The 26,182-nt window shown below is 47.6% G+C and overlaps 7 protein-coding genes across 7 annotated transcripts; 2 read left to right on the top strand and 5 right to left on the bottom strand.

Annotated features, from left to right (window-relative positions):
- Nucleotides 1-3,080: 3,080 nt before the first annotated feature.
- On the bottom strand, nt 3,081-4,058 carry BDV27DRAFT_146661 (uncharacterized protein; the record flags this gene model as incomplete). The annotated part of the gene is made up of 5 exons (XM_032070612.1): nt 3,081-3,159; nt 3,196-3,368; nt 3,513-3,617; nt 3,653-3,714; nt 4,019-4,058. The coding sequence occupies 5 exons, from the start codon at nt 4,056-4,058 to the stop codon at nt 3,081-3,083; spliced, it is 459 nt and encodes a 152-aa protein (XP_031925867.1).
- A 1,258-nt stretch (nt 4,059-5,316) lies between these two features.
- On the bottom strand, nt 5,317-7,412 carry BDV27DRAFT_130965 (folliculin domain-containing protein). Its single transcript, XM_032067528.1, has 2 exons — nt 7,092-7,412; nt 5,317-6,780 (listed from the first exon to the last, which is right to left on the bottom strand). The coding sequence occupies exons 1-2, from the start codon at nt 7,101-7,103 to the stop codon at nt 5,437-5,439; spliced, it is 1,356 nt and encodes a 451-aa protein (XP_031925868.1). The 5' UTR covers nt 7,104-7,412; the 3' UTR covers nt 5,317-5,436.
- A 5,310-nt stretch (nt 7,413-12,722) lies between these two features.
- On the bottom strand, nt 12,723-15,386 carry grc3 (putative RNA processing protein Grc3; the record flags this gene model as incomplete). The annotated part of the gene is made up of 4 exons (XM_032072863.1): nt 12,723-14,339; nt 14,393-14,831; nt 14,886-15,291; nt 15,353-15,386. The coding sequence occupies 4 exons, from the start codon at nt 15,384-15,386 to the stop codon at nt 12,723-12,725; spliced, it is 2,496 nt and encodes an 831-aa protein (XP_031925869.1).
- Nucleotides 15,387-15,614: 228 nt separating this feature from the next.
- BDV27DRAFT_130968 (DNA-directed RNA polymerase I subunit RPA34) lies at nt 15,615-16,983 on the top strand. The gene is made up of 2 exons (XM_032067529.1): nt 15,615-15,985; nt 16,039-16,983. The coding sequence occupies exons 1-2, from the start codon at nt 15,813-15,815 to the stop codon at nt 16,799-16,801; spliced, it is 936 nt and encodes a 311-aa protein (XP_031925870.1). The 5' UTR covers nt 15,615-15,812; the 3' UTR covers nt 16,802-16,983.
- Nucleotides 16,984-18,203: 1,220 nt separating this feature from the next.
- On the top strand, nt 18,204-22,672 carry atg26 (UDP-glucose:sterol glycosyltransferase). The gene is made up of 3 exons (XM_032070987.1): nt 18,204-19,613; nt 19,664-22,249; nt 22,302-22,672. Exons 1-3 carry the CDS (start codon nt 18,318-18,320, stop codon nt 22,572-22,574), a joined length of 4,155 nt encoding a protein of 1,384 aa, XP_031925871.1. The 5' UTR covers nt 18,204-18,317; the 3' UTR covers nt 22,575-22,672.
- Nucleotides 22,673-23,050: 378 nt separating this feature from the next.
- BDV27DRAFT_130972 (tubulin-binding prefolding complex subunit PAC10) lies at nt 23,051-24,132 on the bottom strand. The gene is made up of 3 exons (XM_032067530.1): nt 24,037-24,132; nt 23,403-23,874; nt 23,051-23,301 (listed from the first exon to the last, which is right to left on the bottom strand). Exons 1-3 carry the CDS (start codon nt 24,054-24,056, stop codon nt 23,182-23,184), a joined length of 612 nt encoding a protein of 203 aa, XP_031925872.1. The 5' UTR covers nt 24,057-24,132; the 3' UTR covers nt 23,051-23,181.
- A 503-nt stretch (nt 24,133-24,635) lies between these two features.
- On the bottom strand, nt 24,636-25,141 carry BDV27DRAFT_146667 (uncharacterized protein; the record flags this gene model as incomplete). Its single annotated transcript, XM_032070613.1, has 2 exons — nt 24,636-24,783; nt 24,831-25,141. The coding sequence occupies 2 exons, from the start codon at nt 25,139-25,141 to the stop codon at nt 24,636-24,638; spliced, it is 459 nt and encodes a 152-aa protein (XP_031925873.1).
- Nucleotides 25,142-26,182: the final 1,041 nt, after the last annotated feature.

Here is a 26,182-nt window from a genome sequence, read left to right on the forward strand (position 1 = left end):
ACACAAAGTCGCAAATTTCAATCATTAATCCCCATTCGACCGTCCTCGAAAAGCCGATGGATATCATGATGAAGGCGCGCAACTTGGCTCATCCGACAATACCTGAGGAACCATCAGGGCCGAAGAGCCGCATGGTTATCAAGACTTTAATCCTTAATAACTTTAAAAGTTACGCAGGGAAACAGATCGTAGGGCCCTTCCACGCGTCTTTTTCCTCAGTTGTCGGACCGAACGGCTCCGGAAAGTCCAACGTAATTGATGCGTTGCTATTCGTGTTTGGCTTCCGAGCCAGCAAAATGCGACAAGGCAAAATCTCCGCCCTGATTCATAATTCTGCTGATTTTCCAGATTTGCCCTTCTGCGAAGTCGAGGTTCATTTCCAAGAGGTCCTCGATCAGCCAGATGGAACACATGAAATAGTCCCAGATTCCCAACTGATCATCTCTCGAAAGGCATTTAAAAACAACACCAGCAAATACTACATGAATGGCAAGGAAACAAACTTCACCGCCGTAACGACCTTGCTCCGTGACCGAGGAATCGACCTAGACCATAAGCGTTTCCTGATTCTCCAGGGTGAGGTCGAGTCCATTGCGCAGATGAAGGCAAAGGCCGCGAATGAGCATGAGGACGGGCTTCTCGAATACCTTGAAGATATTATCGGAACTTCGAAATATAAGGCCCCCATTGACGAAGCAGCCGCCGAATTAGAGACGTTGAACGACGTTTGTGTTGAGAAGAATAACCGTGTGCAGCACGTGGAAAAGGAAAGAAATGCTCTCGAGGACAAGAAAGATAAAGCTCTTTCCTACCTCAATGACGAAAATGAGCTCACCCAGAAACAGTCGGCACTCTACCAAATTTACATTGAGGAATGTGCCGATAACATCCGCGTCACGGAGGAGGCTATCCTCCAAATGCAAGAACTCTTGAACATGGAACTTGAGAAGCATGAGGGCAATGAATCTGGGATCAAGGAGCTTGAGAAAGCTTACAAGCGTGGCATGCGCGAATACGAAAACATGGAGAAAGAAGTACAAGCTTTGGTCAAAGAAATGGCGAAGTATGACAAGGAGTCCGTCAAATTTGAGGAAAAGAAGAAATTCTTGGTTGGCAAACAAAAGAAACTGGAAAAAGCAATGCAGACTGCTCGTTTGGCCGCTTCTGAATGCGAAAGCTTGGTCGAGAAACATTCTAGTGACATTACCAAGAAGACCAAAGAGACTACGGATCTAGAGAAAGAGCTTAAAGCGGAAGAGGATGAATTGTCGGCAATCCGTGAAAGCTTAAGGGGCAAAACCCAGGGCCTTTCAGATAAGATCACAGCCAAACAGAAGTCACTTGAGCCATGGGATGAGAAGATTAACAAAAAGGTCTCCGCTGTGGCAGTGGCACAAAGTGAGCTCGACATTCTCCGAGAGAGAAGCAATGCCGGTGCTGTACTCCTGGAGGAAGCACAGGGCAAGGTTTCATCTATTGAGGAAACGTTAGCCGCCAAGGAAACCGATCTTGAAGAACGGAAAGAACAGAAGGCGATTCTTGAGGAAGAGGTCGCGAAGCTAAAGCATAACCTCAAGAAGTACGCTCACAGGGAGCCAGAAGTTCGCTCTCATGTCTCCAGTGCCCGACAAAAAGCAGACGAAGCAAGAGCTAGCCTTGCAAGCACGCAAAATCGTGGCAGCGTACTATCTGGCCTCATGCGTCTCAAAGAATCTGGTCGAATCGAAGGGTTCCACGGACGACTTGGAAACCTCGGGACAATCGATGAGAAATACGATGTGGCTATATCCACGGCTTGTCCCGCGTTGGAAAATATGGTGGTGGACACAGTCGAGGTTGGTCAACAATGCATCGACTACCTGCGGAAGAACAACCTTGGCCGAGCCAACTTCATACTTCTAGATCGTCTTCCACGACGGGATATGTCAGCGGTATTCACCCCGGAGAGTGTCCCACGTCTATTCGATCTCGTGAAGCCCAAGGATCCAAAGTTTGCTCCAGCATTCTATAGCGTGATGCAGAATACTCTTGTCGCCAAGGACCTAGAGCAAGCCAATCGCATAGCCTACGGTGCCAGACGGTGGAGAGTAGTGACACTCGATGGCCAGCTCATCGATACGTCCGGTACTATGAGTGGTGGTGGGACCCGTGTTGCTCGCGGTGCAATGTCGTCGAAGCAGGTCGCGGACACCAGCAAGGAGCAGGTTGCAAGACTCGAAGGTGACCTTGAGGAAATGGAGAGGAAGTTCCAGGCTTTCCAGGAGAAGCAAAGACATATCGAGGCGGCGATGAGAGAGAAGTCCGAGGAAATCCCACGTGTCGAGACCAAGATTCAGAAGATATTAATCGAGATTGAGAGCACCAACCGTAGCCTCGCAGATGCCCAGCGGCGCGTGAAGGAATTGAGCGCTGCCCACAAACCATCCAAGACAGATGCAGCCCAGGCTGCAGCTCTGGAGAAGCAGATCGCTTCTCTCGAAGAGGATATCGAAGATCTCCGTTCTCAAAAGGGAGGCATTGAGGAAGAGATCCAAACTCTCCAGAACAAGATCATGGAGGTTGGTGGTGTAAGACTGCGAGGTCAGAAGGCTAGAGTCGATGGTCTGAAAGAACAGATCGGCATGCTTGCCGAAGAGATCTCGAATGCGGAAGTCGGCAAGTCTAAGAACGAGAAGCTTATAGTCAAACATCAAAAAACGCGTGGGGATGCTGAAGAGGAGCTCGAGCATGTCACCGAGGACCTCGACAAGCTGAATGAGGATGTCTCCAACCAGGCTAACGACGCATCCGGCTGGAAGCAAAAGGTAGAGGAAGCACAAGAAGCCCTCGAGTCAAAGAAGGGAGAGCTCAAGACCGTGAAGGCGGAGTTGGATGAGAAGGTGGCTGAATTAAACGAATCCCGGGCCACGGAAATCGAAATGCGCAATAAGCTTGAAGAAAACCAAAAAGCTCTAGCAGAGAATGAAAAGCGCGGGCGCTACTGGCACGAGAAACTATCCAAGTTGGCATTGCAGAATGTGAGCGACCTTGGAAACGAGGAAGCACCTGCAGAGCTGCAGACTTATACCAAGGATGAGTTATTAGAGATGAATAAGGAGTCTTTGAAAGCTACTATTGCAGCTTTGGAAGAGAAGACGCAGAACTCCCCTGTTGACCTCTCTGTAATCGAAGAGTACCGTCGTCGGTCAGCCGAACACGAAGCTCGTTCGGCGGATCTCAATACTGCCCTTGCATCTCGCGACAGTGCTAAAGCTCGTCTTGACGGCCTTCGATCCGCTCGATTGAATGGATTCATGGAAGGCTTTAGCATCATCTCGCTCCGCCTTAAGGAGATGTACCAGATGATTACAATGGGTGGTAACGCAGAACTAGAACTCGTGGATTCTTTAGATCCTTTCTCTGAAGGTATCTTGTTCTCCGTCATGCCTCCGAAGAAGAGCTGGAAGAACATTGGCAACCTGTCCGGTGGTGAGAAGACACTATCTAGTTTGGCCCTGGTTTTCGCCTTGCACCATTACAAGCCTACACCACTGTATGTCATGGACGAAATTGATGCCGCATTGGACTTCAGAAACGTAGGTGTACCCTCTTGTCGCCCGACAGAACAAGCCAGTTAACTCAAGTGTTCCAGGTCTCCATCGTGGCTTCATACATCAAAGAAAGAACGAAGAACGCGCAATTCATTGTCATCTCCTTGAGAAACAACATGGTAAGCTCCTCAACCTAGTTCGCTGTCCTTGAATATTGCTAACGGCAGTAGTTCGAGCTCGCATCGCGCCTGGTCGGTGTCTACAAGGTCAACCATAAGACTAAGAGTGTGACCATCGAGAACAAGGATTATATCAAGAGACAGTCATGAATGCAGTAATTAGTGTGTTTGTTGTTTTGCGTTGCTTTTTCTCAACGAATGTTTATGAGCCGGAAATGGATGGGAATATGATGTGGTTCATGTTTATTCGGTGTGATGGGTTTCTGCAAGTATTTTCGATTCTCTTTTGTTATGTCCATGGGTACCGACAGGAGATTTTGGGATAGGTCACTTCTATTCGGCTGAACATGTTGTTCTTTGTGTTCTTCAGTATATAATTTTCTTATGACAGATGGAAATTTCTGCGACTTACATACAGTTTGCCATCATACATAATCTTCAGGTCGATTAATGTGATCACGTCTCAGTTATCTACCGGTCAAGCTTTGCAGGATGCAGCATATAAATGATGCAACTTCTAACCACTCACTTCATTGTTTATAGTGACATAACCTTAGCCATACAAGACGTGGAGGAGATCGTAGAATGAGGTCACCTATAGAGCAAGTCTATTAGCGAGATATTAAGCATAATGATGTCCAGAAACGCCACCTGCGCGCTAGCAGACACTAAAGATAGTTATACTTCTTGGAAAATCTGGTAGGTTTCTACCACTGATAAATTTCCGCCATCGTGTCACACTAAATATAGAACGGACAAGCTTTAACAGTGATGCTGTGTTTTAGTACGATGCGATCTACTAGAAGTCTAGAACACGAACGAACGAGTACATAAATGTATAGCATCATCGACCAACTCACCTGGGGTCTAGATCCTCGTCTTTCAAGTATCGCCGGGCATTGAACCAGTCTCCTCCCTCATTGTTCTGGGATGCTTTGGCGGATTTATCCTTTCAGGTTTTCCCAGTGGGATATTGAGCGCTGGAAGGGCTGATTCATGTGCAAAATAAAGTGGGATGTTCTATCTAGAGAGTTCAGGTAATGATGCCGTTCTAGATCGATCTTCGATTGCGATACTACTCTAAAAACCTACAGATTTATCAATTCATCCTCTCGTCTTGAATAGAAGAGCAAGGTCTACAGATACACATTTCTCGATTAAGATCACAATGATTGATTCAAACCCAGAGAAAGGGCACTGTTGAGATAGAATACATACAAGCATGTCGAAATGTCGCGCGAGCGTTTCGTTCATCGCTTTCGTAACGACATTCACATCATGAACCAAGTGCTTGCCAGCCTCGTCCTCTCCCCTTAGCATTATTAAAAAATATAATTTAAGAATGTAAGGTGCGTATTCGAAGTTGAAAGGGAATCGAGCAAAACTAGATCGCTTGTCCACCCACGCTTGGAAAGAAGTAAAGAAATTGGAATAGAGGTATGTTGCCCAAAATAAACCGAAACTCCGCTTCCATCTTAATAGCGCCGTAGTCTATGTTGAATCCGTCCGTCAAAGTCACAAAGGCTAGGAAAGGAAAGAACAAATGAAACAACAAAAAAAAAAAAAAAGAAAAAAACGAAAAGAAAAAAGAAAAAAAAAAACAGGTCATGGTCATTGACCGTCATTCATGAAGCAATATCCACCCGTTTATAATGGGATATTGTAAAGATTCACGGGATACCGTGATCTGTTATGTAACGTAGTTTGATAGCGACCACAAATATGGTTTACGCGACAACTGACCGGCGTGGTGCGATAGGAATTGGCTTGGGACCTGAAGATTTATCAAGCGTAGACATCCCAAGGTCGCTATCCTCGTACTTCTGCGACGCTTTCAATTTGCCGCCACCCACGATTGAAGGCCGTCGCGCATCCTCGCCGTCACGTATGGTACTACAAACGAATCGTTCTTCGGAAATGGGGTCGGCTCCGAACATCGAGCCTAACTGTTGCAAGAGAGCAACAAAGTTTGCGTGAATTTCTGCAAAGATGTACTGGTTGCCCACGATCTCGCTAAGATTCCTTGCTTTCACTTGGCCAGGGCGACGAAGCTGACCATCTGGATCAAGGGCGCGGCCGGTGAGGAAGGAAGAGACTGGGGTGTACTGTCTATTGTTCGTCCGATCGGGTCTTTTATTCTGTTCTTCGCGACGCTTTTCTTCCTCCTGATACTTCTCCGCCGATTTGACGATTCCCGCTGAGATTCGACCGAAAGCACGCCAGATCACCGGACAAGCGCGGAACGCCCTTCCAGTATCTTTTCCGGCTAGTGCAACCAATGCGTAGCTGCGCCTTTTACCGCGTGCCATGGGATCCGGAAGGCGAAAGACAAACGCGATCGTATACCCCGCAGAGGAGTCGCCAAAGCACAAGGGACCGGAGGATGCACCTTGCGGAAGGAGCTCACAACTCAGGGTTCGAATGGAAGAACGTCGAAGAAGAGCATAATCTGCTGGGTTTGGGGGGCCTCGTAGCGAGAGATAGGTGAGAATATGTGTGTGACAAGAGGCATCGGATGCAACCGAGGAGGAATGTAAAGACTCAGGATAGGAGGCGTGTACATGCGGGTCGTGTGTACCGTCATCGGTTTCGGAGTGACTTGAGCCGCAAGAGTAGACGACCTCTCTAGAGCGTAAAACGGGACTCCCGTTTTTCCCTTTACCATCGCTCTTAGGCGTACCGGGAGCGCCTGGAGGGAGCTGCTTGCTTACATCTTCTGGCAATGTCAAACTACAGCTTGCGCAGGTATCGCCGTCTGCACCTCCAAGTGGGTTCAATCTCTGCTGGGCCTCAGCTGAATTGGCCTGTGGCTTGATAAAGTAGGGGTGATCCTCGATTTTTTCAAAGTCGGCTTTGCCGGGAAGTTTTCCGGGAAGTTTGGATGAATTGGAGTCCTTGCCAGAAGTAGGGCTCTGTAGATGAGAAGATACTGTGTCATGAGAAGTTGCAGGGGTGTCGTCGGGAGAGAAATCGGATCTGTCTGGGTAGCATTGCGAGCAGGAGAATGGCAAGACCTGCGAGCAGATGATCGAGGTGGGACCATGCACCTCGCAAAAATGCGTCAAGGAGAGCTAGTGGACGAATTGTTAGTTTCGGACAAGTAACACCCCGAGAAATACGAGCAAATGTTGAAACCCCCACGGCGCGAGGGAGGCGAGCAGTGATGAGATCATCATTCTGGCGAGGCCCCATGCGACCATGATGCGCTCAACACGTGAATTGATACGACCAATTCATGAGGAAGATAAGAAAGCACCCATGGGAAAGAGGGTAACCGTGATAGTACACGTTGTTACGTCGATGCGATAGAGCCAAGGGACGGATAGGATAGCAGGGTGATAGCGTCGTGCGTCCAAGCCGGAAAATATAGTTTCATACTTACAATGAAATCCATATCCACGAGTATTAACGTCTAGCAGTATCCAACAACCATATTAGACCATTATTTCGATACATGCTTTCCGGGAATAAAGAACCAAGTGGCGAAGATCGTGGTTGTGGCAATGACGCAGGGTCGAACACTGAAGTCAGACTGAGATAGAGAGTGCGGAATGGAATGTATGTAGGTTTTTAGTCTGGCTGGACCGGATTTCCAGACCAAGGCAAGTCAGAATAGAGAGCGAGAGTGTGTTCACTGCAAAACGACTCGATTTCCTCGTCGTCGCTTGGGGAAGGGCTGCAAAGGCCAGCTTGCAGACCAAGAAACCGGTCGTAAAGGAAGGAAAGAAACGAAGGGAGAAGAGGCGAATATTAAAGATGAAAGAACCGACGAGTCTACTTTTTCCACTGGCAGGATCGTTACTATGCAAGATTAATGGATCAAAAGGAAGGGGGGGTGGAAAGACTCCCAATGTGGATCCCATCGGCTGCGTACGGTATCGTTCGGTATCGTAACGGTTTAGGCCGAGAACAGTAAGAGGCCCAATGACCTTTGACCCAAACAAAAGCCTCAAGACCTTCCCCCCACTAGGCCTTTTTCAATTCCTCCAACTCTTGAATCATTTTCTTCCCGTCCATACATACTGAATGGTAACAGAATTACTTACTTTACCTCTTGGGGATGTATGAAAGTAAGGTTGGAGGGGCATTTGATTCATTCATGCATTAAATTTGATGCCCTACATATGTGCATACATACACACCTACATTAAATGTATGTACGTATGTACGTACATATAAACTGACTTACATAGGTACTTAAGCTCTTGGATACGTCCTTTATTAATACTAATTGTACCTCCGGGATGGAATCATGTGCTGTACTGTGGTATCTATAAGTTCTTTGCACTCAGTCGAATATACCTAAATATTACGAAAGGACCTCTCTCTCGTACAACGTAATCTCTCATTGTTTGATTCAGATTCTCAGCGCTAAGACAATTCCTCGTCAAACGGAGTAAATAAATAAAACTAAAACCACTTCCTCTGTATCTGGTTCGCTTATGGTGATGAAACTAGCTGAGATCGTTCAGTTCTTGGCCAACTAGTCGGATGGAGCCCCGACAGAAAACGGTCTTCTTCCAGGCCATACTTAGTTACCCCGAACTTAAGTCGATGTTCTTCCATAGTGATAATATAGTTAGTAGATTGAAATTAGTTAGAGTTGTTCGCTTAATCAGGCTCAGACGTTTCAGGAGAGATCATCGGTGTTCAAGGGGAAGAGAGGAAAAGCTCATCTCATTGATACCTACCGATGGTAAGGAAGTTACCAAGAACGTCTCGGGAAAACGCCCAAGGCTTGTACGGGCTTGCCAAAGTGGAAGGAATCTCTCCGTACCCAATTTGACGGGACGGCGTCTGGCCGCTAAAATCGATGCTCCCCCGATTTCTTTACGCAATCGAAGGTTTGTAGAACGGGAAATGGAAGAAGTCAATCGCAGATCCATCCTTATCCTTTTTCCGCGGTCTTTTCCTTTTTTTTTTTTTATTTTTATTTTTTTGCTTTTTCGCCTTTTTTTTTTCTCCCTCTCGCTTTCTTTCTTTCAACAAACTTTCCGAGAATAAAAAAAGTACGTTGATGACGATTATTGACTGCTTACAGCAAGGCACTTCAAAAACAGGCTTTTCCTTTGTTTGGAAATATATTTTTTATCAATATAAAAAGCCAGTTTTAAAATCAAGTAGGATTATCAGGGGAAATTGTCCATGCATTTATTTACCCGGTGACCATGAAAGGGAAGAAGAATAGATTAAAAATGAAAAAAAATAAATAAAATATAATATAATAAAGGGAAAATAAAATCAAATAAGGTAAATTGAAGAAGAATTGAAGAACATCGGTAGTACCCATCCCAAAGTCAGGAATACCTATTTGCCGTCCCAATGCCGGTTGTCCCGCTACGTCCCAGGGTTGTTCCCTGATTTCATCAGCATGATCCCCGTCACTGTTTCGTTTCTTTGGAGTCTGGAGTTGAGAATCACGATAAGCCTCAAAATGTAACTAGTTCCTCTCTTATGGATCTTGGAGCAATCACAATTATGGTAAATAATCATCCCGGACGTCTAGGGTTGTGGTAACCCTTCCGTAACTTACGGTTGGAACCGTTTTCGTCTTGCTCTCCGTTTGTCTTCAGGTCAACCCTGATCGAGTAAGGCTCCGCGATATAGGATCCGAAGCAGGCTAGACTCTGTCACATGCCCAGGAGGAGATTCACGTTTGCTCCCTCAGCCCTTAAAATGGAGTTTTGTTGTTTTTCTTAAGTCCGCTAGCTGTTCCATCTAGAAACCTCGGCGGGGGGTAGTAAATACTACGGTTAAATCCTCTCGGAGTCCGGAGTATTATCCTCATGGGAATTACACAGAAACTACTTGGAACAAAAGGGGCGTTTCAACTACAAACAACCGGTCCATTCCTGGGGTTGGATTGATTGCCGTTCGGACTGCTACCTGCTAAATAGTTCCTGCCTCAAGCACAACGAAAAGTATAGACGAGGATATACTCCGTGATTCGGTGCACACCACATTGTCAGACGGTCGAGAGCCTGTCACTACAATTCCTGGCCCTCCGATTTGCTCCATGGAGCAGAGGTCTAGAAGGAAGCACAATTAACCTTTTTCGTTTCAGTGGACTCGGGAACGCGGCACTCAAACCGACAATCATATGCGACTCGTTACTGTTTCTGGTACCAGGAAACTATAACCCTGAGTAAAAAAAGAATATTTTAGCATCAACAGATTTCCTGGTTCGTGGCTCCACCTCGCCTTGGGTCAAACGTACACAGTAAAACAGGTCCAGCCCAATCTTAGGAAGGAGCCAGCCATGCGGGTGTCGTCGCCTCCGTACTCTTGTACATACACTAGAGATCACTAACTTACTCCTACTACTACGTACATGTGTTGCTGCTGCATGCGGAGTGCAGCTCCCCGTCGATGATAATTAGCGGGATGTCACGGGGTTGACGGACGGGGGAGGCCCCTAGTCCATTCCAATTCACCCCCCAGATTCCAACTACCGATGATTACCCATGCGAGCTCGGGATCATCGCCGGCGATAGGTAGGATGTGTGCGTGTGTGCGTCTGGACCAGTGACTTGTCATCTGGAAGCGACACCGGTTAGGGATTCCACACGAAATAACACCGAACTAATCCTAAGCTCTTGGTGACGGATCAATGCGGCTGGGGTTGGATGCGACCGGCCAGATTCCCTGTCGCCCAATGTCACGGTGCAGGGTGGACAGTGCGTCCTCTAAGTTCATCCCTCCCTTACATCCTACATAGCGAGCTACTGGTCGAGTGGTCAGGTCGTACGTTATACATACCTATAGGGACTCACTGTTAATGCCATGGATCAACTTGGTCGCCGCATTAGGGCTTGAGACATGTGAGTATCGGAGCTCTTTTATCAGGCAGAAAGATGTGATAGATCTTGAGTGAGATAGAGATGATGCATAACTCGATACCGATAAAAGCTCCGTATCTGCAATACAATGCGATTGTCAACCCGAAGTGAAGCTGATTTTAGGTAGGATATCATCCTCTCTAACTACCCATCTGATTAAAATGATCCCCAGCCATAATCATTATCCGCCCGCGCGCCCTCTAATCTCGCATAATCCTTATCTGAAACACCCACATCCGTAATCAGCCTTAAAAACCTGGATAACTTGCTAATGTAGACAAGGGTTGCTCGGTATATATCCGAACAGGCTGTATATACTACTACTATAGACATGGGGATATGTTCCATCCCATTCCATTGCAGTGGTCCCTGCAGAGAAGAAGAAGAAGATGATGATGATGATGTAAAATCGAATTTCCGTACGGATGAAGTAGGTTTACCCGACTACTACTTGCTTACATACATACAGACTTAGTTACATACTTACATACAATTACTGTACCACAATGACAGAACCACCAAAGATTCACGGAATGGTAAGCAAGCACACGACCACACTCCACTTCTTCTCACCAAAACAACCACCCTGGGTTCTGGGATCCATGATGTTGCCTTCCTTGCCAAATGTATCCACTGCGGCGCCCAGACAACTTTCAGTTACTGTACCTTTTGGGGAAGAATTACGGTCCCCACGTGGCAATCTATCCTCATGATTTGCTGTTTGCGTTGGGTCCATTGAGAACTTCCCGTCTTAGCTGAATTGACGAAGGGCCAATGATCTCGACTTGCTGCGTGTCATTCTGCCGACGTACATTTTCTGTTATGCATTCTCCAGAGGACGGTGGATAATCGTATGCCGTATATGTTGCCTCGTACATATAGGCTAGTATAGCGACAATGTACGTAGTGAATTGCATGTCTAATAAGGCAACATCCACGGTGCGGCGGGAGCTTCGGCTATACTAGCGCTAGTAGTATACCCTTTCAGCTCGCCCTCTCTCATGGTTGAAGGACTTGGCCCTCTTAGTGGTGGATCAACCGTTGACAATCCACCGCGAACTTTGAACTGGTGCCTGAAATCCTTCTGGCCTGTGCTTCTCGTCGAGCGGGTTAGTAAAAACGGAGTATATTCCCAAGTACGGATATACTACGGACATCTAAGCCTCGGTCGAATGACATCTGTAATGTACCCAGTATATACTCATATAATCACATTGATCCTCAATTTAGTACGTACTCCGTAGATATGTAACAACTTGAACAACTTGAACAACAACAACAACCCCAGCATTCCGAAAATTCCCTCGTGCCGAAACAATTCGCACCGACTCGGACCGATTCCGGTCCATCCATGAGTATATTTTAACTCGAATAGGCAGCTCAAGTGAGACATGCATGCACTCGAGATTTTAAGAGTCAAGACCACGAAAATAAGCTACAAGCAAAATGCAGCGTTCTAGACTGGACTGACATGGATTGTTTGTTGTTTATTTGTCTCGTGCTGCTCGGTCAGCCGCGCATTAGGTAAACTAACCTAACCTCTTGCTCCATCAATTTGTGGAATCCACATTTGAGCGATTTTCTGCCTGTCCCCTGCAGTAGTTCATCTCTTTGCGCGCCTCGGTGGATCGAGTTACAGGTTCGTTTTTGGATACGTATATGTTTCCGTGACTGTGTTTGTTTATAATTGTTTGTTTTGTTTTTTGGTGGAAGCCGTCCGAGGGAGGTTTTATTTTTACTTTGATTGTTTTTATTTTTGGTGTTGGTGTTGCTTTGTGGATATCTTGGCTATCAATGCTGTATGTATGGTGACGGTGTCACCTTTTGCTCGTATAGATGAATGTTTTCGCGGTCTTGGCTGCAGGATCCGATGTCATGGGTTTTGTTTAAGAGAAGCAATCCCAGTCGCAAGGTCATGGGGATGGTTGTCTTTTCCCCCCTCGGTGGTGTGGATTTGTTTGGTTTGGTTTTAGGAAATGATTCCCACTGTGGCTGGATGGCCGGGCGATGGTCGTTCCTCATTGTCAAGTAAATGCATACATACATACATACATGATTCTGGGTATACAGTGATGAGTGTTGTTTGGGTCTACATGAAATTAACCACACATATACATACTCCTCGCCATCGTAGAAGATGACTAGGGAGAAGATCACCAACGCGGCTGCATGAACTACCAGTCCCCTTCGCTATCGCTACCGGGGTATGCCTTCTTGCGCAGCTTCCACAGGGACTTCTCCCGCTGCGCGGCCTCTCGTTGTTGGCTGCTGTTGTCTTCAATTACCGTCATCCAGGGTGCATTGCTGGCCCGTAGTATTCGGTCCCGGAGAATCGCAGACACCCGGGCTTGCTGCTCTGGCTCAAGGATGCTTTCCTCTTTCTCAGTGGTGGCTTCGTTCTTCTTGAGCTTCTCGAGGGACTCCCGATAGCGTCTCTCTTCAGCGCGCGCGGCGTAGTAATCTTCGCTGATGGCCCAGTTGGGGTTGTCGAGCTGGCCCCGGACGAGGACGATGCCGTGGCCTTGTTCGAGGGCGTCGCGGATCGCGGATCCCGCAATGGGGGTGACCAGTTCCAGTCGTTGCGAGGAGACGTCTATGGAGCGCACAAGAGCTAGACCCAAGCAGCGAGAGGCTTTCGGGTCGAGAGGGTTACTGCTGCCTGAGCCCACGAAGAGGTAGGGTAGGTTCTCGGTAGGCGTCCGAGCGATGTTCGCATCAATGAATGGGTTAATGGGGTCCTGAGAAGTAAATCCCTCCATCGGTGTATCGGTAGAATCATCCATGGTGACATCTACATCTGTGGATTGGGTAGAGTGGTTATTTGTTAGACCCGGGCCATCATTTTGGCCTAGAATTGCTTTGGGTGACTCCACGGCGACGACAGCGACAATAGCCCCGTCCAGAACTTCCCGCAGCAGATCAGGATCGATCTGAGAGCCCATGACCATAACGCCCTTGATACCCTGTTTCGGTCCGGCGTAGTGAACGTGGAAGGGTCTTGTCCGGGATATTGGCTTCTCTAACCACAACGGGTTGCTGATTTCGGTGGGGCGAGTCATGTGGAAATAGGATTGCATTTGCATGGAGCGTAGCTGTGCGCTGGACCGACTTACGAAGTCGGTTGGCTGCGATGGGAGAATGGTCAGAGGGACCATGGCTTCTTGAGCTGCCTGTCCGAGAGGCATCACGACCTCTGTGGGTCCTTTCTCGCTCATGTATACGACGTCGGACAAGCCGAGAGATCTAACGAGCCAAGTCGCGACTTCTAAGCCGAGGCCGAAAATCCATCCTGGATAGTTGATGATCAGTGGGCATTGGGGGTAGCTTGCCAGTAAGGCACGGTAGCGATCCATGAGATCCATGGCAGCGAGGACGTAATGGTCGGGGTCTTCTTTAGGTGATGTCGCCCCGATGTGATGGGCTCTGATGATGGTTCCCTCCTGGGAACTTTCTAACGATGGGTGGGAGAATGGAGGGCCGAAGACGGGTGACCGGAGATGCGCCAGATACACTTGTCCCATGGGGGAGAATTCTGGCTGGCCGGGATCAAGATCAAGAAAGGCGACGCCATCAGTGTTACAGTAATTCGTTTCAGTTTGCGGTGCCGGGCTGAGAAGATGGTTTAGAAGATAACGACTGAAGGTGGATTTTCCAGAAGCTTTTGGGCCACAGATCAATGCCTTTAGTCGACCTCCTCGCTGAGATAGCGATTTGATAGCTGAGCTCCATTGCTTCTCAAGATGTAATGGCCGGAGGTGCCGTTTGAAGGAATCGTCTGCGGACGTGTACAGCTACAAAATGTCAGTTTCAGTTACCTGATACCGGAGCAACGAGGTTCACTTACGACAGAGAACGTTCTCTTCGCGGAAGACGGGGCATTTTTGAGCGTGAGTTTGTCCGCTGAGGTATTTTTGCCATTCCATATCCGTCGATATAGAGGAGATAAATCCCTGAGGCGATAAATACCACTGTGGCATGACTTGACTTCAACTTCTGCCGCCCCGTCAACCCCAGATACACACTTGATCACGGGTAATGAGTGTGTAGACGGAGCATAAACTCGGTAAAGTCGTGGGGAAGGGTGTAGTTTCGCACCCATGACACTAACGACACCGCGCTTCACCCACAGATCGTAATGACCAAGCAACACCAAGCTCATCTTCTCCTTTATACGGACACACAGTGTATGTTCATCGCTGTAGACTATATTGTTCTTGTTCAAACGAGTTTTGGATAGAGGGAACTCTTGGACAGGGCCGGAAGTATCAGCGGGAGATTCGTAGCTACAGGCCGTCAGTCTCTATACCCAATTTAGCAGCTAGTACCTTAACACTTACCCATCAACATCACCTCTAAGAGGAGCGATTCCGGCATCATTCTCTCTCTCAATTGGATTTTGCTCTTCGGGTTCTTCGTCTGAAGAAGACAGATCCTCGGGTTCCTGGGGAGAGGTATGAACAGGCAATTGTTCGCTAGATTCAACCAAAGGCGTTTTCTCCTTTTTCTCAACCGGTTTACTAGCCTTTAAGCTCTCAGCTTTCCGTTTCGAGGATCGCGTTGTCCGTCCCTGGGGTTCTCCGCTGGCAGGCGGGGTTGGCGCCGCTTGTTCTGGCGAACGTCGTGCTTTCTTCGACGGTGGCTCCTGCACTGACTCGGCCTGCGAAGGTTTCGCCACAGCTACCGCAGCCTGCATTTGCTGTTGACGAGCCTTACGCGCCGCAACGGCGCTCATTGGGGCCGGTGCTAAAGAAAGTCATGTCAGTAGACTTCTTCAACGAAACCTGGATAGTACGGTGTTGCGCACCGGCCGCCTGTTGTTTTTCCGCCTTTCTCTTCATGTTTCCTAATATCGCAATGAGAATGACTAAATTCCTAGGTCATTCGTCAGCGTCGCAAAGACTGGGGAAACGATGTTGGCGGCACTTTTTTAGAAGATGATATTTGAGACCGCGGACTTTGATGGTGGTCCGTGCTTCGCGGAGCAGAAAAAAAAAAGGTTATCGCTGAGACAAGACCTACGTCGGTGTTCTCTCAATTCGTAAAGAATTTCTACTCTGCGGTCATTAACTCAATACAAACGCCAATTGTACCTGCGAAATATCTACTCTTACTTCCTAAATATTTCCTGTCGTTTGCGAAAATCGACTTTGCTCTGTAAAGCTTGGCGTTCCGCATCGCAAGCTCCAATTTTTTTTTTTCTTTGCTCCGCAATCTTTCGCATCGACGAAACGAACATACTGTTCAGACATCCTGCGAAAGACACAATGGCCCCCAAGTCGAAGGAAGTAGTCGCCTCAGACAGTAAGAGCAGTCGCTCTAGTTCTCCAGGAGTATTGGAGAAAGCGGAGGTTTCCTCGAGTTCGGAGTCGGAGAACAGCTCCAGCGAGAGCGATAGCGATAATGACAGCGTTGTCTCCGAGACGCAGAACAAGAAGAAGTGAGCATTGGCTATGCAACCTAGTGGTTTCAAATCTAATTTGCTACACATAGGTCCTCTAAGGTCTCTTCCCAAGCACCTCAGCCCTACCGGGCACCCTCTGGTTTTAAAGCAGCGAAGAAACAGTCCCCCCCCTCATCCAGTACTACCTCCCTTCTTTCCGATCTCCGCGGTAAACAAGTCTATCATATCACCGCTCCTGCGTTCTTGCCTCTTTCTAAGGTGAAGGAAATCTCACTGGGCAAGGTTATGAAAGGCGAACCAGTCATGAAGCACGAAGGTGTGCAGTACGGAATTCCAGCGGAGAGTATAACCCAGACCGATATGGGTGGGAAGGCACTTCTTTTGTACGACTCGAAATCTCAAACATATTACACTACGTCGACCAACGATATCCGGAGCTATCATGTCCAAGAGTTGATCAACCTTCCTGAAAGATCTGAGGAAAATGATACGGTGTTGGAAGCAGCCAAGGAACAGATCAAGCCTCCACGGAAGCAGCCTAAGCACCTCAAGATGCGTTTCCGACCCGTTGGAAGTGAGCAAGGACCACCGGAGACCATTGGAAGCAGCTCGGAGGAGTCGGAGGGGGAGCAGCCGACATTCAAGATGCCCAAAGAATCGCACAAAGAGAAGGAGGATAAGAAACGAAAGCACCATCAGACAGATGGGGAAGGTAGCCAGCCCAGTGCTGAGCCGCGAAAGAAGTCCAAGAAAGCAGATGGAGCAGAGAAGGCCGAGAAGTCGGAGAAGTCGAAGAAGTCGAGTAAGAGCAAGGAAGAGAAGAAGCGCAAGAAATCCGAAAAGTCTGCTTGAAGGTTATTCTAAATTCGAATTGTGCTTATTTCCTTTTACACCAAAAGTTGAATGGTATTTGCTATGCATGAAGGCGTGATGATACCTGCAATGGCCTCGAGCTTTACGGTTTTCTTTATTAGCTCTAGTTTTCTGCTCATCCTATTCTTTTCCCTGTTAGCCCTTCAGCATCTGTACATAAGGTCAAAATGTAGAATTTCTGTTGTTCGAGTATTACGTCTGGTAAACGTGTCATAGGACATACGTATGTTTAATGGCTCGAGAGACCACCGCATGTAAGGGGTGGAAAAGAAGAACTACAGAAGTAGAAAGGAGACAAATAATTAGGTAAAATGTTTGGCAATTACAAGTAGTATTATCGCTCTCAATTATTTCCATGGATAACCATGTATTTAAAAGGAGCACCATGGTCCGTGGAGTTCAAAATGTTCAATATAGTGACTACAAATGAAGTAGGCTGATCCAGGCTACCTTGGGGATTTAATGATTTAGTTGAGAGGCCCACTAAGGAGTGTCGATCAACCCGAGTCTATTTCTCCAATTAAGCATAGCCACTAAACCTCAATTATGGGGCCTCGTGAACTAATTTAGTCGTCCAACTGTCAGTGATCCATTGAATGTACTACGTACTACTACCCAAAGTTGGGTGAACTCCTAAAGTCACAGGGTTGATTGTGACCTCAAAAAAGAAGAACTAATGAACATGGAAGCAACGAAAGTTGACTACTACCTCACGGGTACTCCTTAGTATCATTGTTGGCAGTCTTTCTTGACCGCATCACCATTACTCCAAATTAATTTACCGACAGATCGGATCCTGGAGGATGACATAAGCCACTCAGGGACTGACTGCTATTGGCTCGTCCTTGGACTACAATCACATGCACCAAGTCTGATTGGCTCTCCGGTAGTTGAGGCGAACAGCTGATATGGACGAGTGACGCCAGACTCCAGACTCCGGACTCCCATGCTTCGTTCCCTTCGTGCCTAGAATTTACCTGCGTCTCGTACGCTCGTCGACCACTTCTGCTCCTCTCATTCTTTAGTCGCTGGCCCCCAGTTCGATCACCATGTCTCTCTCTTCGTGATGACTCACAACTTCCCCCGTGTCCTGGCTCTCTTCTCCGTTCTAGACGGGCCGTTGATACCATTCTAAACGGCGCTTATCGGCTCGTGGACAAAAGACGTTTTTGGTACTTCCCTTGCTTTTGTTTTTGCTCTTTTCTTTTTCCCGGTGCTCTGCCTCATTTCCTATAGCCCCTTTCTTTCCCGCTTGTTTGTTCTGTCTTGACAAATATTGATAATTAACTGATGACATGGCTCATCTAAGGTCATCTGTCGGCATAGTTCCTTCCGCCTTTATCACTCGCGCGGACAACGCACTCCCTTGATTTAAGAGAGTACACCATACTCTTGTGACCATCACTTCCCACGTGCTCGCAGTCCTGTTTAAACATCATAATCCTTGGCTTCTTTGTCGTCGTTTACGCTCTTTATTCCCTTGTCTCCAATCTAGATGCCCGACATGAAACCTCTCCTGGAAGACGCAAAGCGGCGAGTCGACCGTAGGCTCAGTGCAAGCAGACAATCAATCTCTTCTAGCCGCATATTTTCCAGTGCCTTTCCGGAGCGGTTGAAAGACGACCATGACGCCCAGGTTGACTATACCGCACCACCTCGTGGAACCGGTTCCCGAGACGGTCAACTGTCGTATATGCACCAGTCCATATTCTCAATGATTGCCGCCGTCGGCTCCAAATCTGATTTTCATGCACGGTTTGATGAATCGAGTGATAGCGAGGGGGAGGCGGAGGGACAAACCCAGAAGCAACCTGGAAAGGCTTCATTGGCGAATAAGAAGAATTCTCCGCTATCACCTACTCTCAAGCCTCAAAGTGCCTCGGAAGGACGAGGGCGTCGCCATCGAAGATCAATATCTGAAAATAAACTCTTACGATCTTTGAAGCCGAATCCCAAGAGTAGTAAAGGTACAGAAACAACTATACAAACTGAGCCTCCGACGAGTGATGAATTGTCCCCGCTTCCTTCTCCTAGGCGCGCACGCAGTGCCACTCCTCGTGCGGCTCCTATACTCAGTCGTATGCTTGAAGCGGAGGCTCTCTTGGACAAAAAGCAAGCAGCAGAACAACCTTCATCATCTACCAAGGTGGAAACCGATGGCACGTCTGAACAGTCATCTGCATCTCCGCTTTCGCTCCGACTGAAAGAGATGTTTGGGTTTGAAAAACCAGAAAAAGTACTTGTGGAGTATGCTTGCTCCCTATTACAAAACATTCTTCTCCAGGGGTACATGTATGTCACGGAGGGGCACATATGCTTCTACGCATATCTGCCCAGAAAGTCTGCCGTTACTATAAGGTCGGGATATCTTCATAAACGAGGCCGGAAGAACCCAAAGTACAACCGGTATTGGTTCTCACTGAAAGGGGACGTTCTATCATATTATACGGATCCTTCCAGTCTCTATTTCCCCAGTGGTCATGTTGATCTCCGATATGGAATTTCTGCTTCTTTGACCGAGCAAAAGGACAAAGATAAGGAAATACGAGACTTTCAAGTCACTACAGATCAGCGAACATATTATTTCAGAGCGGATAGTTCTGCCAGCGCAAAAGAATGGGTCAAAGCCTTGCAAAAGGTTATCTTCCGAGCTCACAATGAAGGTGACAGTGTCAAGATTTCCTTCCCCATTGAGAGCATAATAGATATTGAGGAGAGCCCCATTACCGACCTTGCTGAGACATTCAAAATCCGGGTGGTTGAAAGTGATGAGTCTTATGCCATTGATGAGGTACGTCTTTCTCAAGCGAATGCCATGTTGTCACTAAACATTGGGTCTAGTATTATTTTTCATTCTTCGAATCTGGTCGGGACGCATATAATTTTGTGAAAGGGCTGATCAGCGAGAGCCCGATGAAAATGTCACAACTTTTACCACCTCCACCAGAGCAAACAAGCCTCGCAAGTCGCACTCGTGGGTCTCGGAACAGATGGTCGTTGAATAGTGATTTGAGTCAATCTAGAGGAAGTGGAATTATCAACACACAACGTCAACGGAGTGCAAGCACCGGCCATACTAACCCTGGTCCCGACGGGATCGGAATGTCTCCCCGACAGCGGGATTTGTCGGATTCCTTTGTTAACTCTTTCGAGCAAGCAACAGACGCTTCAGCGGTTCTGCAGTCGATGACCGATACAACAGAATCTGCTAGCCAGATCTTGAATCGAAGTGATGTTTTCCAGTCCCCTACCATTCACACCTTGCAACAGCGGCGCTCCAGTGGGAACAGAACAGGCCGTCGGCTTTCAGACGGAACGGCACGGTCAACGCATCCCAATGCTGTTGATGTTAAAAGGAATGGGCAGGAACTGCAGTACGCTAGCAGTGAGTCCGACCAGGGCACACAGCACCCATCTAAGGTGAACTCATCTGCACCAACCTTGAATGAACTGGTCAAAGCTGGTGCTTATCCCCTCCAGCGTGCCGCCGGATTTGCGGAGTACTTGAGAAACCGGTCGAGGCAAATGAGTAATCTTCTGGCAAGCGAATCGATGGGTTACATTGAGAAAGTCTCTGGGATGTGGGCCGGTGGCCGCAGACATTATGGAGAAACTGAAGGCGTGCTACCAGATGATCAGGATGTTGATCCTGAAGACAAGGAAGATGGAGTTAAGCATGGTGATCGTTTTCGTGCCCATTTCGCCCTGCCGTCAACCGAAAGGCTGCAAGCCACCTATTATGCATATCTGCATCGTGTTCTTCCGCTTTACGGTAAAATATATATCAGCCAGAAAAAGCTTTGTTTCCGTAGCCTGATTCCGGGAACCCGCACCAAGCTGATACTACCGCTCAAAGACATTGAAAATGTGGAGAAAGAGAAGGGCTTTCGGTTCGGATACCAGGGGCTAGTCATAATAATTCGGGGACACGAAGAGTTGTTCTTCGAATTTAATACGGCAGATGCTCGAGATGATTGTGCGGTCACAGTACACCAAAGCCTCGAGTCTATGAGGTTTTTGGTAGAGTCTGGCCTACTAGCAGAACAGGAAAAAGACGAGATCGAATCAGCCCAAGCAGAGCATCGCATGCTACAGGAAGCCAGGTTAGATGGAGCTGGTGAACACGACTCTCACAAATCTGTGAATGAATCATCGGAGCTTCATCCTATTTTTGATGACCCTCGTGCTTCGATTATCAACTTCAAGCCCTCCGAGTCATTGCGCATTACATGTCTTACCATAGGTTCACGGGGTGACGTGCAGCCCTATATTGCCCTGTGTAAAGGATTGTTAGCAGAAGGCCATAAGCCTAAAATTGCAACCCACGCAGAGTTCGAACCATGGGTGAGGAAGCATGGCATTGACTTTGCTCCAGTTGATGGTGATCCTGCAGAGCTCATGAGAATATGCGTTGAGAATGGAATGTTTACATATTCATTCTTGAAAGAGGCGTCCACAAAGTTTCGAGGATGGATCGATGACCTTCTATCCTCAGCTTGGGCCAGTTGTCAGGACAGTGATCTCCTTATTGAATCTCCGAGTGCAATGGCTGGTATTCATATCGCCGAGGCACTCAGAATACCCTATTTTCGTGCCTTCACGATGCCATGGTCCAGAACAAGAGCATACCCGCATGCCTTCGCTGTCCCGGAGAATAAGATGGGCGGTGCCTACAACTACATCACTTATGTTATGTTCGACACTGTCTTCTGGAAAGCCATTGCGGGACAGGTGAATCGTTGGAGAAAGAAGCAGCTCGGACTAAAGGCGACCACTCTTGATAAGATGCAGCCGAACAAGGTTCCCTTCCTTTATAACTATTCTCCTTCTGTGGTGGCCCCTCCATTGGACTATCCGGACTGGATACGTATAACAGGATATTGGTTCCTAAGCGAGGGGAGCAATTGGACTCCTCCAACAGACCTGCTTGACTTCATTCACCGTGCCCGCAGTGATGGCAAGAAGATTGTCTATATTGGGTTCGGGTCTATCGTCGTGTCTGACCCTTCGGCTCTAACACGAACTGTGGTTGAGTCCGTCCTAAAGGCTGACGTCCGTTGTATTCTGTCGAAGGGGTGGTCAGATCGACTTGGAGATCCTTCCAGTGCAAAAGTCGAGATTCCTTTACCGCCGGAAATTTTCCAAATTCAAGCAGCGCCACATGATTGGCTTTTTTCCCAGATCGACGCAGCAGCACACCATGGTGGCGCTGGAACTACCGGAGCGAGCCTTCGGGCAGGTGTTCCTACGATTGTTAAGCCGTTCTTTGGTGACCAGTTCTTCTTTGGCACTCGCGTCGAAGATTTGGGCGTGGGTATCTGTATGAAGAAGTTGAACGTAAGCGTGTTTTCGCGGGCTCTGTGGGAGGCTACCCATAGCGAGAGAATGATCGTAAAAGCCCGAGAGCTAGGTGCACAGATACGGAGTGTAAGTCTCTGAACTATCTTATGTCGTGGTGCGTTAGCTAACACTCAAGTAGGAAAACGGTGTGGATACGGCTATTCAGGCAATATATCGCGACCTTGAGTACGCTAAAACACTGGCTCGACAGCGCTCGATTGTCTCGTCAACTCCATTCTCCCCAACACCGTCGGCTAAAACCACGGCCGAGCAGGAAGAGGATGACATGGATGACAGTGAGGAGTGGACATTTGTCGGTGACGACACTGAAATTGATGTTTCGAGACGGCTGCGCGATCGAACAGTGTCTGATGCTGATATGCTACCCGAGCCAGTTACAAGCACATCGTAGGCGGATTATCAACTTATCTTGCGATGTTGCCATCACTACTCGTGAGAAACATTTTATCGGCTCATGACTTATGATTCTGCTTATTTCTTCGCCATGGATGTTACTTTGGGTGCCCCGCTTGACTTCTGCTTAAACACTATATTTACCCATTTCATTCTTGGTGTTTTCTCTTCCGCACAGATCGCATGGATTTAGATGGCTTACGAGAGTCCCACCTCAGTCGTTTCCTTTTCCCCCTTTGCGTTAACATTGTACGTGATGACTGATGATTGTTTGGGCGATGATATACGCATGAACCGCCTTCGGCCAGCCGCTGTCCTGGCTATGGCGGCGGCCTCAACCTATATTAATTCCTTTTTGTCCATTCTGAGATAGACTAGTATAATGGCCCGGCGCAGGAAGCATAGTTCGTGCATTATTATTTTATTGAGTTAATAATCGATCCCATAGGACTAATAGAGAGCAAGTGTTGCTTATATCTACACCGATCAAGGTAGCACTTTCGTTTCATCCCAACCCTCACTATGATATACGCAAACCGAGTAAATGAAAAATCTTTTCTAAGCCAGACAAAGTCATTAAAAAGACAAAATCATGAAAATGAGCTTTAAGCACCCGAAGGACCCTTTGCCGTATCATCGTCTTCGTCGCCCTTCCCCTCCACCTTGTCTTTCCGACGCTGCACGACATCCCAGTTATAGACACGAGCCGTAGCAACCTCCATCGTCTGCGACAGGTTAGCACCGAACCACACAAATATAGCTCTAAGGCGCCGAAGTAGCACGCATATATAGAGTGAGAAAAAGAACGGAAATAGGGAATGAATACCGTGATCTGCTCCCTCAAAAACTCCAAATCCTCATCACAATTCGCCAGACTCAACTCCGCCGTGGACAACTTCTCCGTCAACATGGTCTCCGCCTCCTCAATGGGATAAGCCAACATGACATTCGCCCCCAGCCAAAGATACACCTCCTCCGTGTCCGCAGGGTCGACCGTCGCACGCGCATAGAGTGTATCGTTCAATTCGAAGTTCGTCTCCAGCGGGTCGGCGTTATTATCGCGGCGCATTTTCAGAAACTTAACCATTTCCAGCGTCTTCTTGATATCCGGGATCTTTTCACGGAGGCCCGCCGCCCGTCGTTGTGTGTTAACTTCCATAAATTGGTATTTGGAGATCATCTCTTGGAAGGAGCGGAGTGTGGGCTCGACGTCTGCGCGCGTCGAGACGTAGTCGGTTACATTGTCGACGAAGGGAGCGACGGGGATACCGCGCGGGTTGGTCTCGGGGTTTATTGTTCTGATTTTTCAGCGGTTGGTTAATTGTCTAGGAAACTGGTTTGCGGTGGTGGTTCTTGTTTTTTGGCTTGGGGTCGCATGTTTGGGGGTGGGATGGTGGAGGGGTTATGGTTTCGCCGTGGAAGTTTGATTTCTCGCCGATTTTTTGGATGTAATGACTTACGGGGTCTTTTTGTCTGCCATTGTGGCATGTCAGACTGGGGTCAGTCTGAATGAGGAGAAAGAGGAGGAAGGGGGAGGGGGGGAAAGAGGAGTAACACGTCGAGTGATAGTAGCGTTCGTTATCTTTGATGAAGCCGTAAACGCTGAAAGGTTCATGTGGGGGAGCATCTTGCCTATTTGGGAAAGGTGGCGGTACTGAACTGTATTCGCCGTAAGCTTCCTGGTTGCTTTTAGGGCTGAGCTTTAGTATGTCGTATAACTCTGGGTTTTGCTTTATTGTTGTATAACTATAGTCTTGATTTACTTTTTGCTCTTCGGGTTTCTACTGTTAGTGTCCTTGTGTGGCTCGTAGAGGAGTTTACTGGGAAATCACTTCGAAATGATATATACTACGTAAGTACGGAGTATACTCAGATGTTAGCTTAGTACCCATACAATAGAGTTTATCACAGGCAGTAGCCATTTAGATATTGTATAAATTGAAAGCTAAATTGGAATCTAGATTAAGATGCAAAGTGTTTACCAGCGATATTGCTCATTGCCCTTGCGTAAAACCTTCACTTCAAAAGAGACTGTCAATTTATTCCAGTGGTATGATAGTTAGACATAGCATGCAATCCTTAGATCGATTTCATTTGATGGCCTTGCAACATTAGCCCTCCAATGGTGAGTATTGACAGGATCTTTTTGGTACAGATTAAGTTCGAAGAATTTGTTGTGCAGGGTGCACCTAAAGTTCTTGTAATTACTTCCGCTCAGCAGTTGCCCTTCATAGATAGCACGATGTGAACGTACGAGTTCAACTTCTCAAAATTATTATCAATGAGCCACTGCTCACCAACTTCAATGAATTCCACTTTACAGAGATCTCGGCGTGGAATGAAGTACCTTCTGCTCTCCAACGGGCCGTAGTTCACTTGCTTTATCAGCTGTACTGCATATTCGGGTACGGGCGATGAAGGATCGTAATCAGAGGAGAATTCGCTCGTAATGGTCAAGTGAGCCCATTTTAGGAATTCGTTGAATTTGCTCTCCTGATCCAAAATTTGTGGCCGATAAGGAGTAATGTGTGAACAGCAGAAGTTGGGGGTAAGGGTTGAAGCCATTTTATACGTCACTGACAAGCATAGATAGTATGCCCGAGAAAAGCTGTGGAAGATATAGAGCGGAAATGCAGCAATTAGCTCTTCATCTGGGGAACACCGCAACTTATAGTACATTGTACGAGGAGTACTTCTATAAGAGAGGATGAGAACCGAAATGCTTTCCGTTACACTAAATCAACCACACCCTATCGTTTTGAGGCCTCCCGGAGTCCTACAGTCGTTCGATGCATTCCTGAAGTCTTTTTGCATCTTTTCTGCATGACAGTTGACCCAATGAGCAATATACAATCTGAGGCCTACTGTTGATCACCCACTAGTACCTAGGGCTACTGTACCTGCAATAGATGTATAAGTCCCGACCAATGAGACATCGCCGTTTTGAGGCCTACCATAGCCACGCCAACCTGAGGCATCCACCAAGTCTGGTTAAATATGGCTGCTTTGCCCTCGATCTTCAAAGCTTCTCTTCTTTCTTTTTCCTCTCCAGGGCAGTGGTACTGTCACTCGTCCGCTCTTTTACCTCTCGTATCTGATTTTAAGTTCTTGCGAAATTGTTATATTGTGCTCTTCCTCCCCTCCCCGCCGTGCACATCTCCGTGGAATCGTTTTGATCTATCCTGCAAGCTAGGCTCTGTTTACTGCTTGTTGAAGGAATCATCTGTCAAGAGAATATATAAACCTTAACCTTCTGTACCCGGAGTTTCTACTCTTATACCGAGTCCCAGATCAGATAGCGTAGGTCGGCCACCACAGGTACTAAACTCTTATCACACAACACCTTACGGAACTGTCGACCCTCGCTGGCTCGATACTGCTGACCGGACAGGTCCGGAGGCACTGCCAGAGTCAGATGATTCTCTCCATCACTTGAGCCAAGACACTCCCCCACAGGATCTTGATCAAACTCAGGGCTGGGAAGGAGAGTTTGCAAATACACATAACAATTTCGATTCGCCGCACTTAACTTTCGAGTCACTTTCGCCCCAGGCACAACATATTGTATCTGAGTTTCCGTCGGATCTCTCAAATCCAGGACAAGAT

This window comes from Aspergillus caelatus, assembly GCF_009193585.1.
Source record: "Aspergillus caelatus strain CBS 763.97 unplaced genomic scaffold BDV27scaffold_131, whole genome shotgun sequence".
Classification (NCBI taxonomy): Eukaryota; Fungi; Ascomycota; class Eurotiomycetes; order Eurotiales; family Aspergillaceae; genus Aspergillus; species Aspergillus caelatus.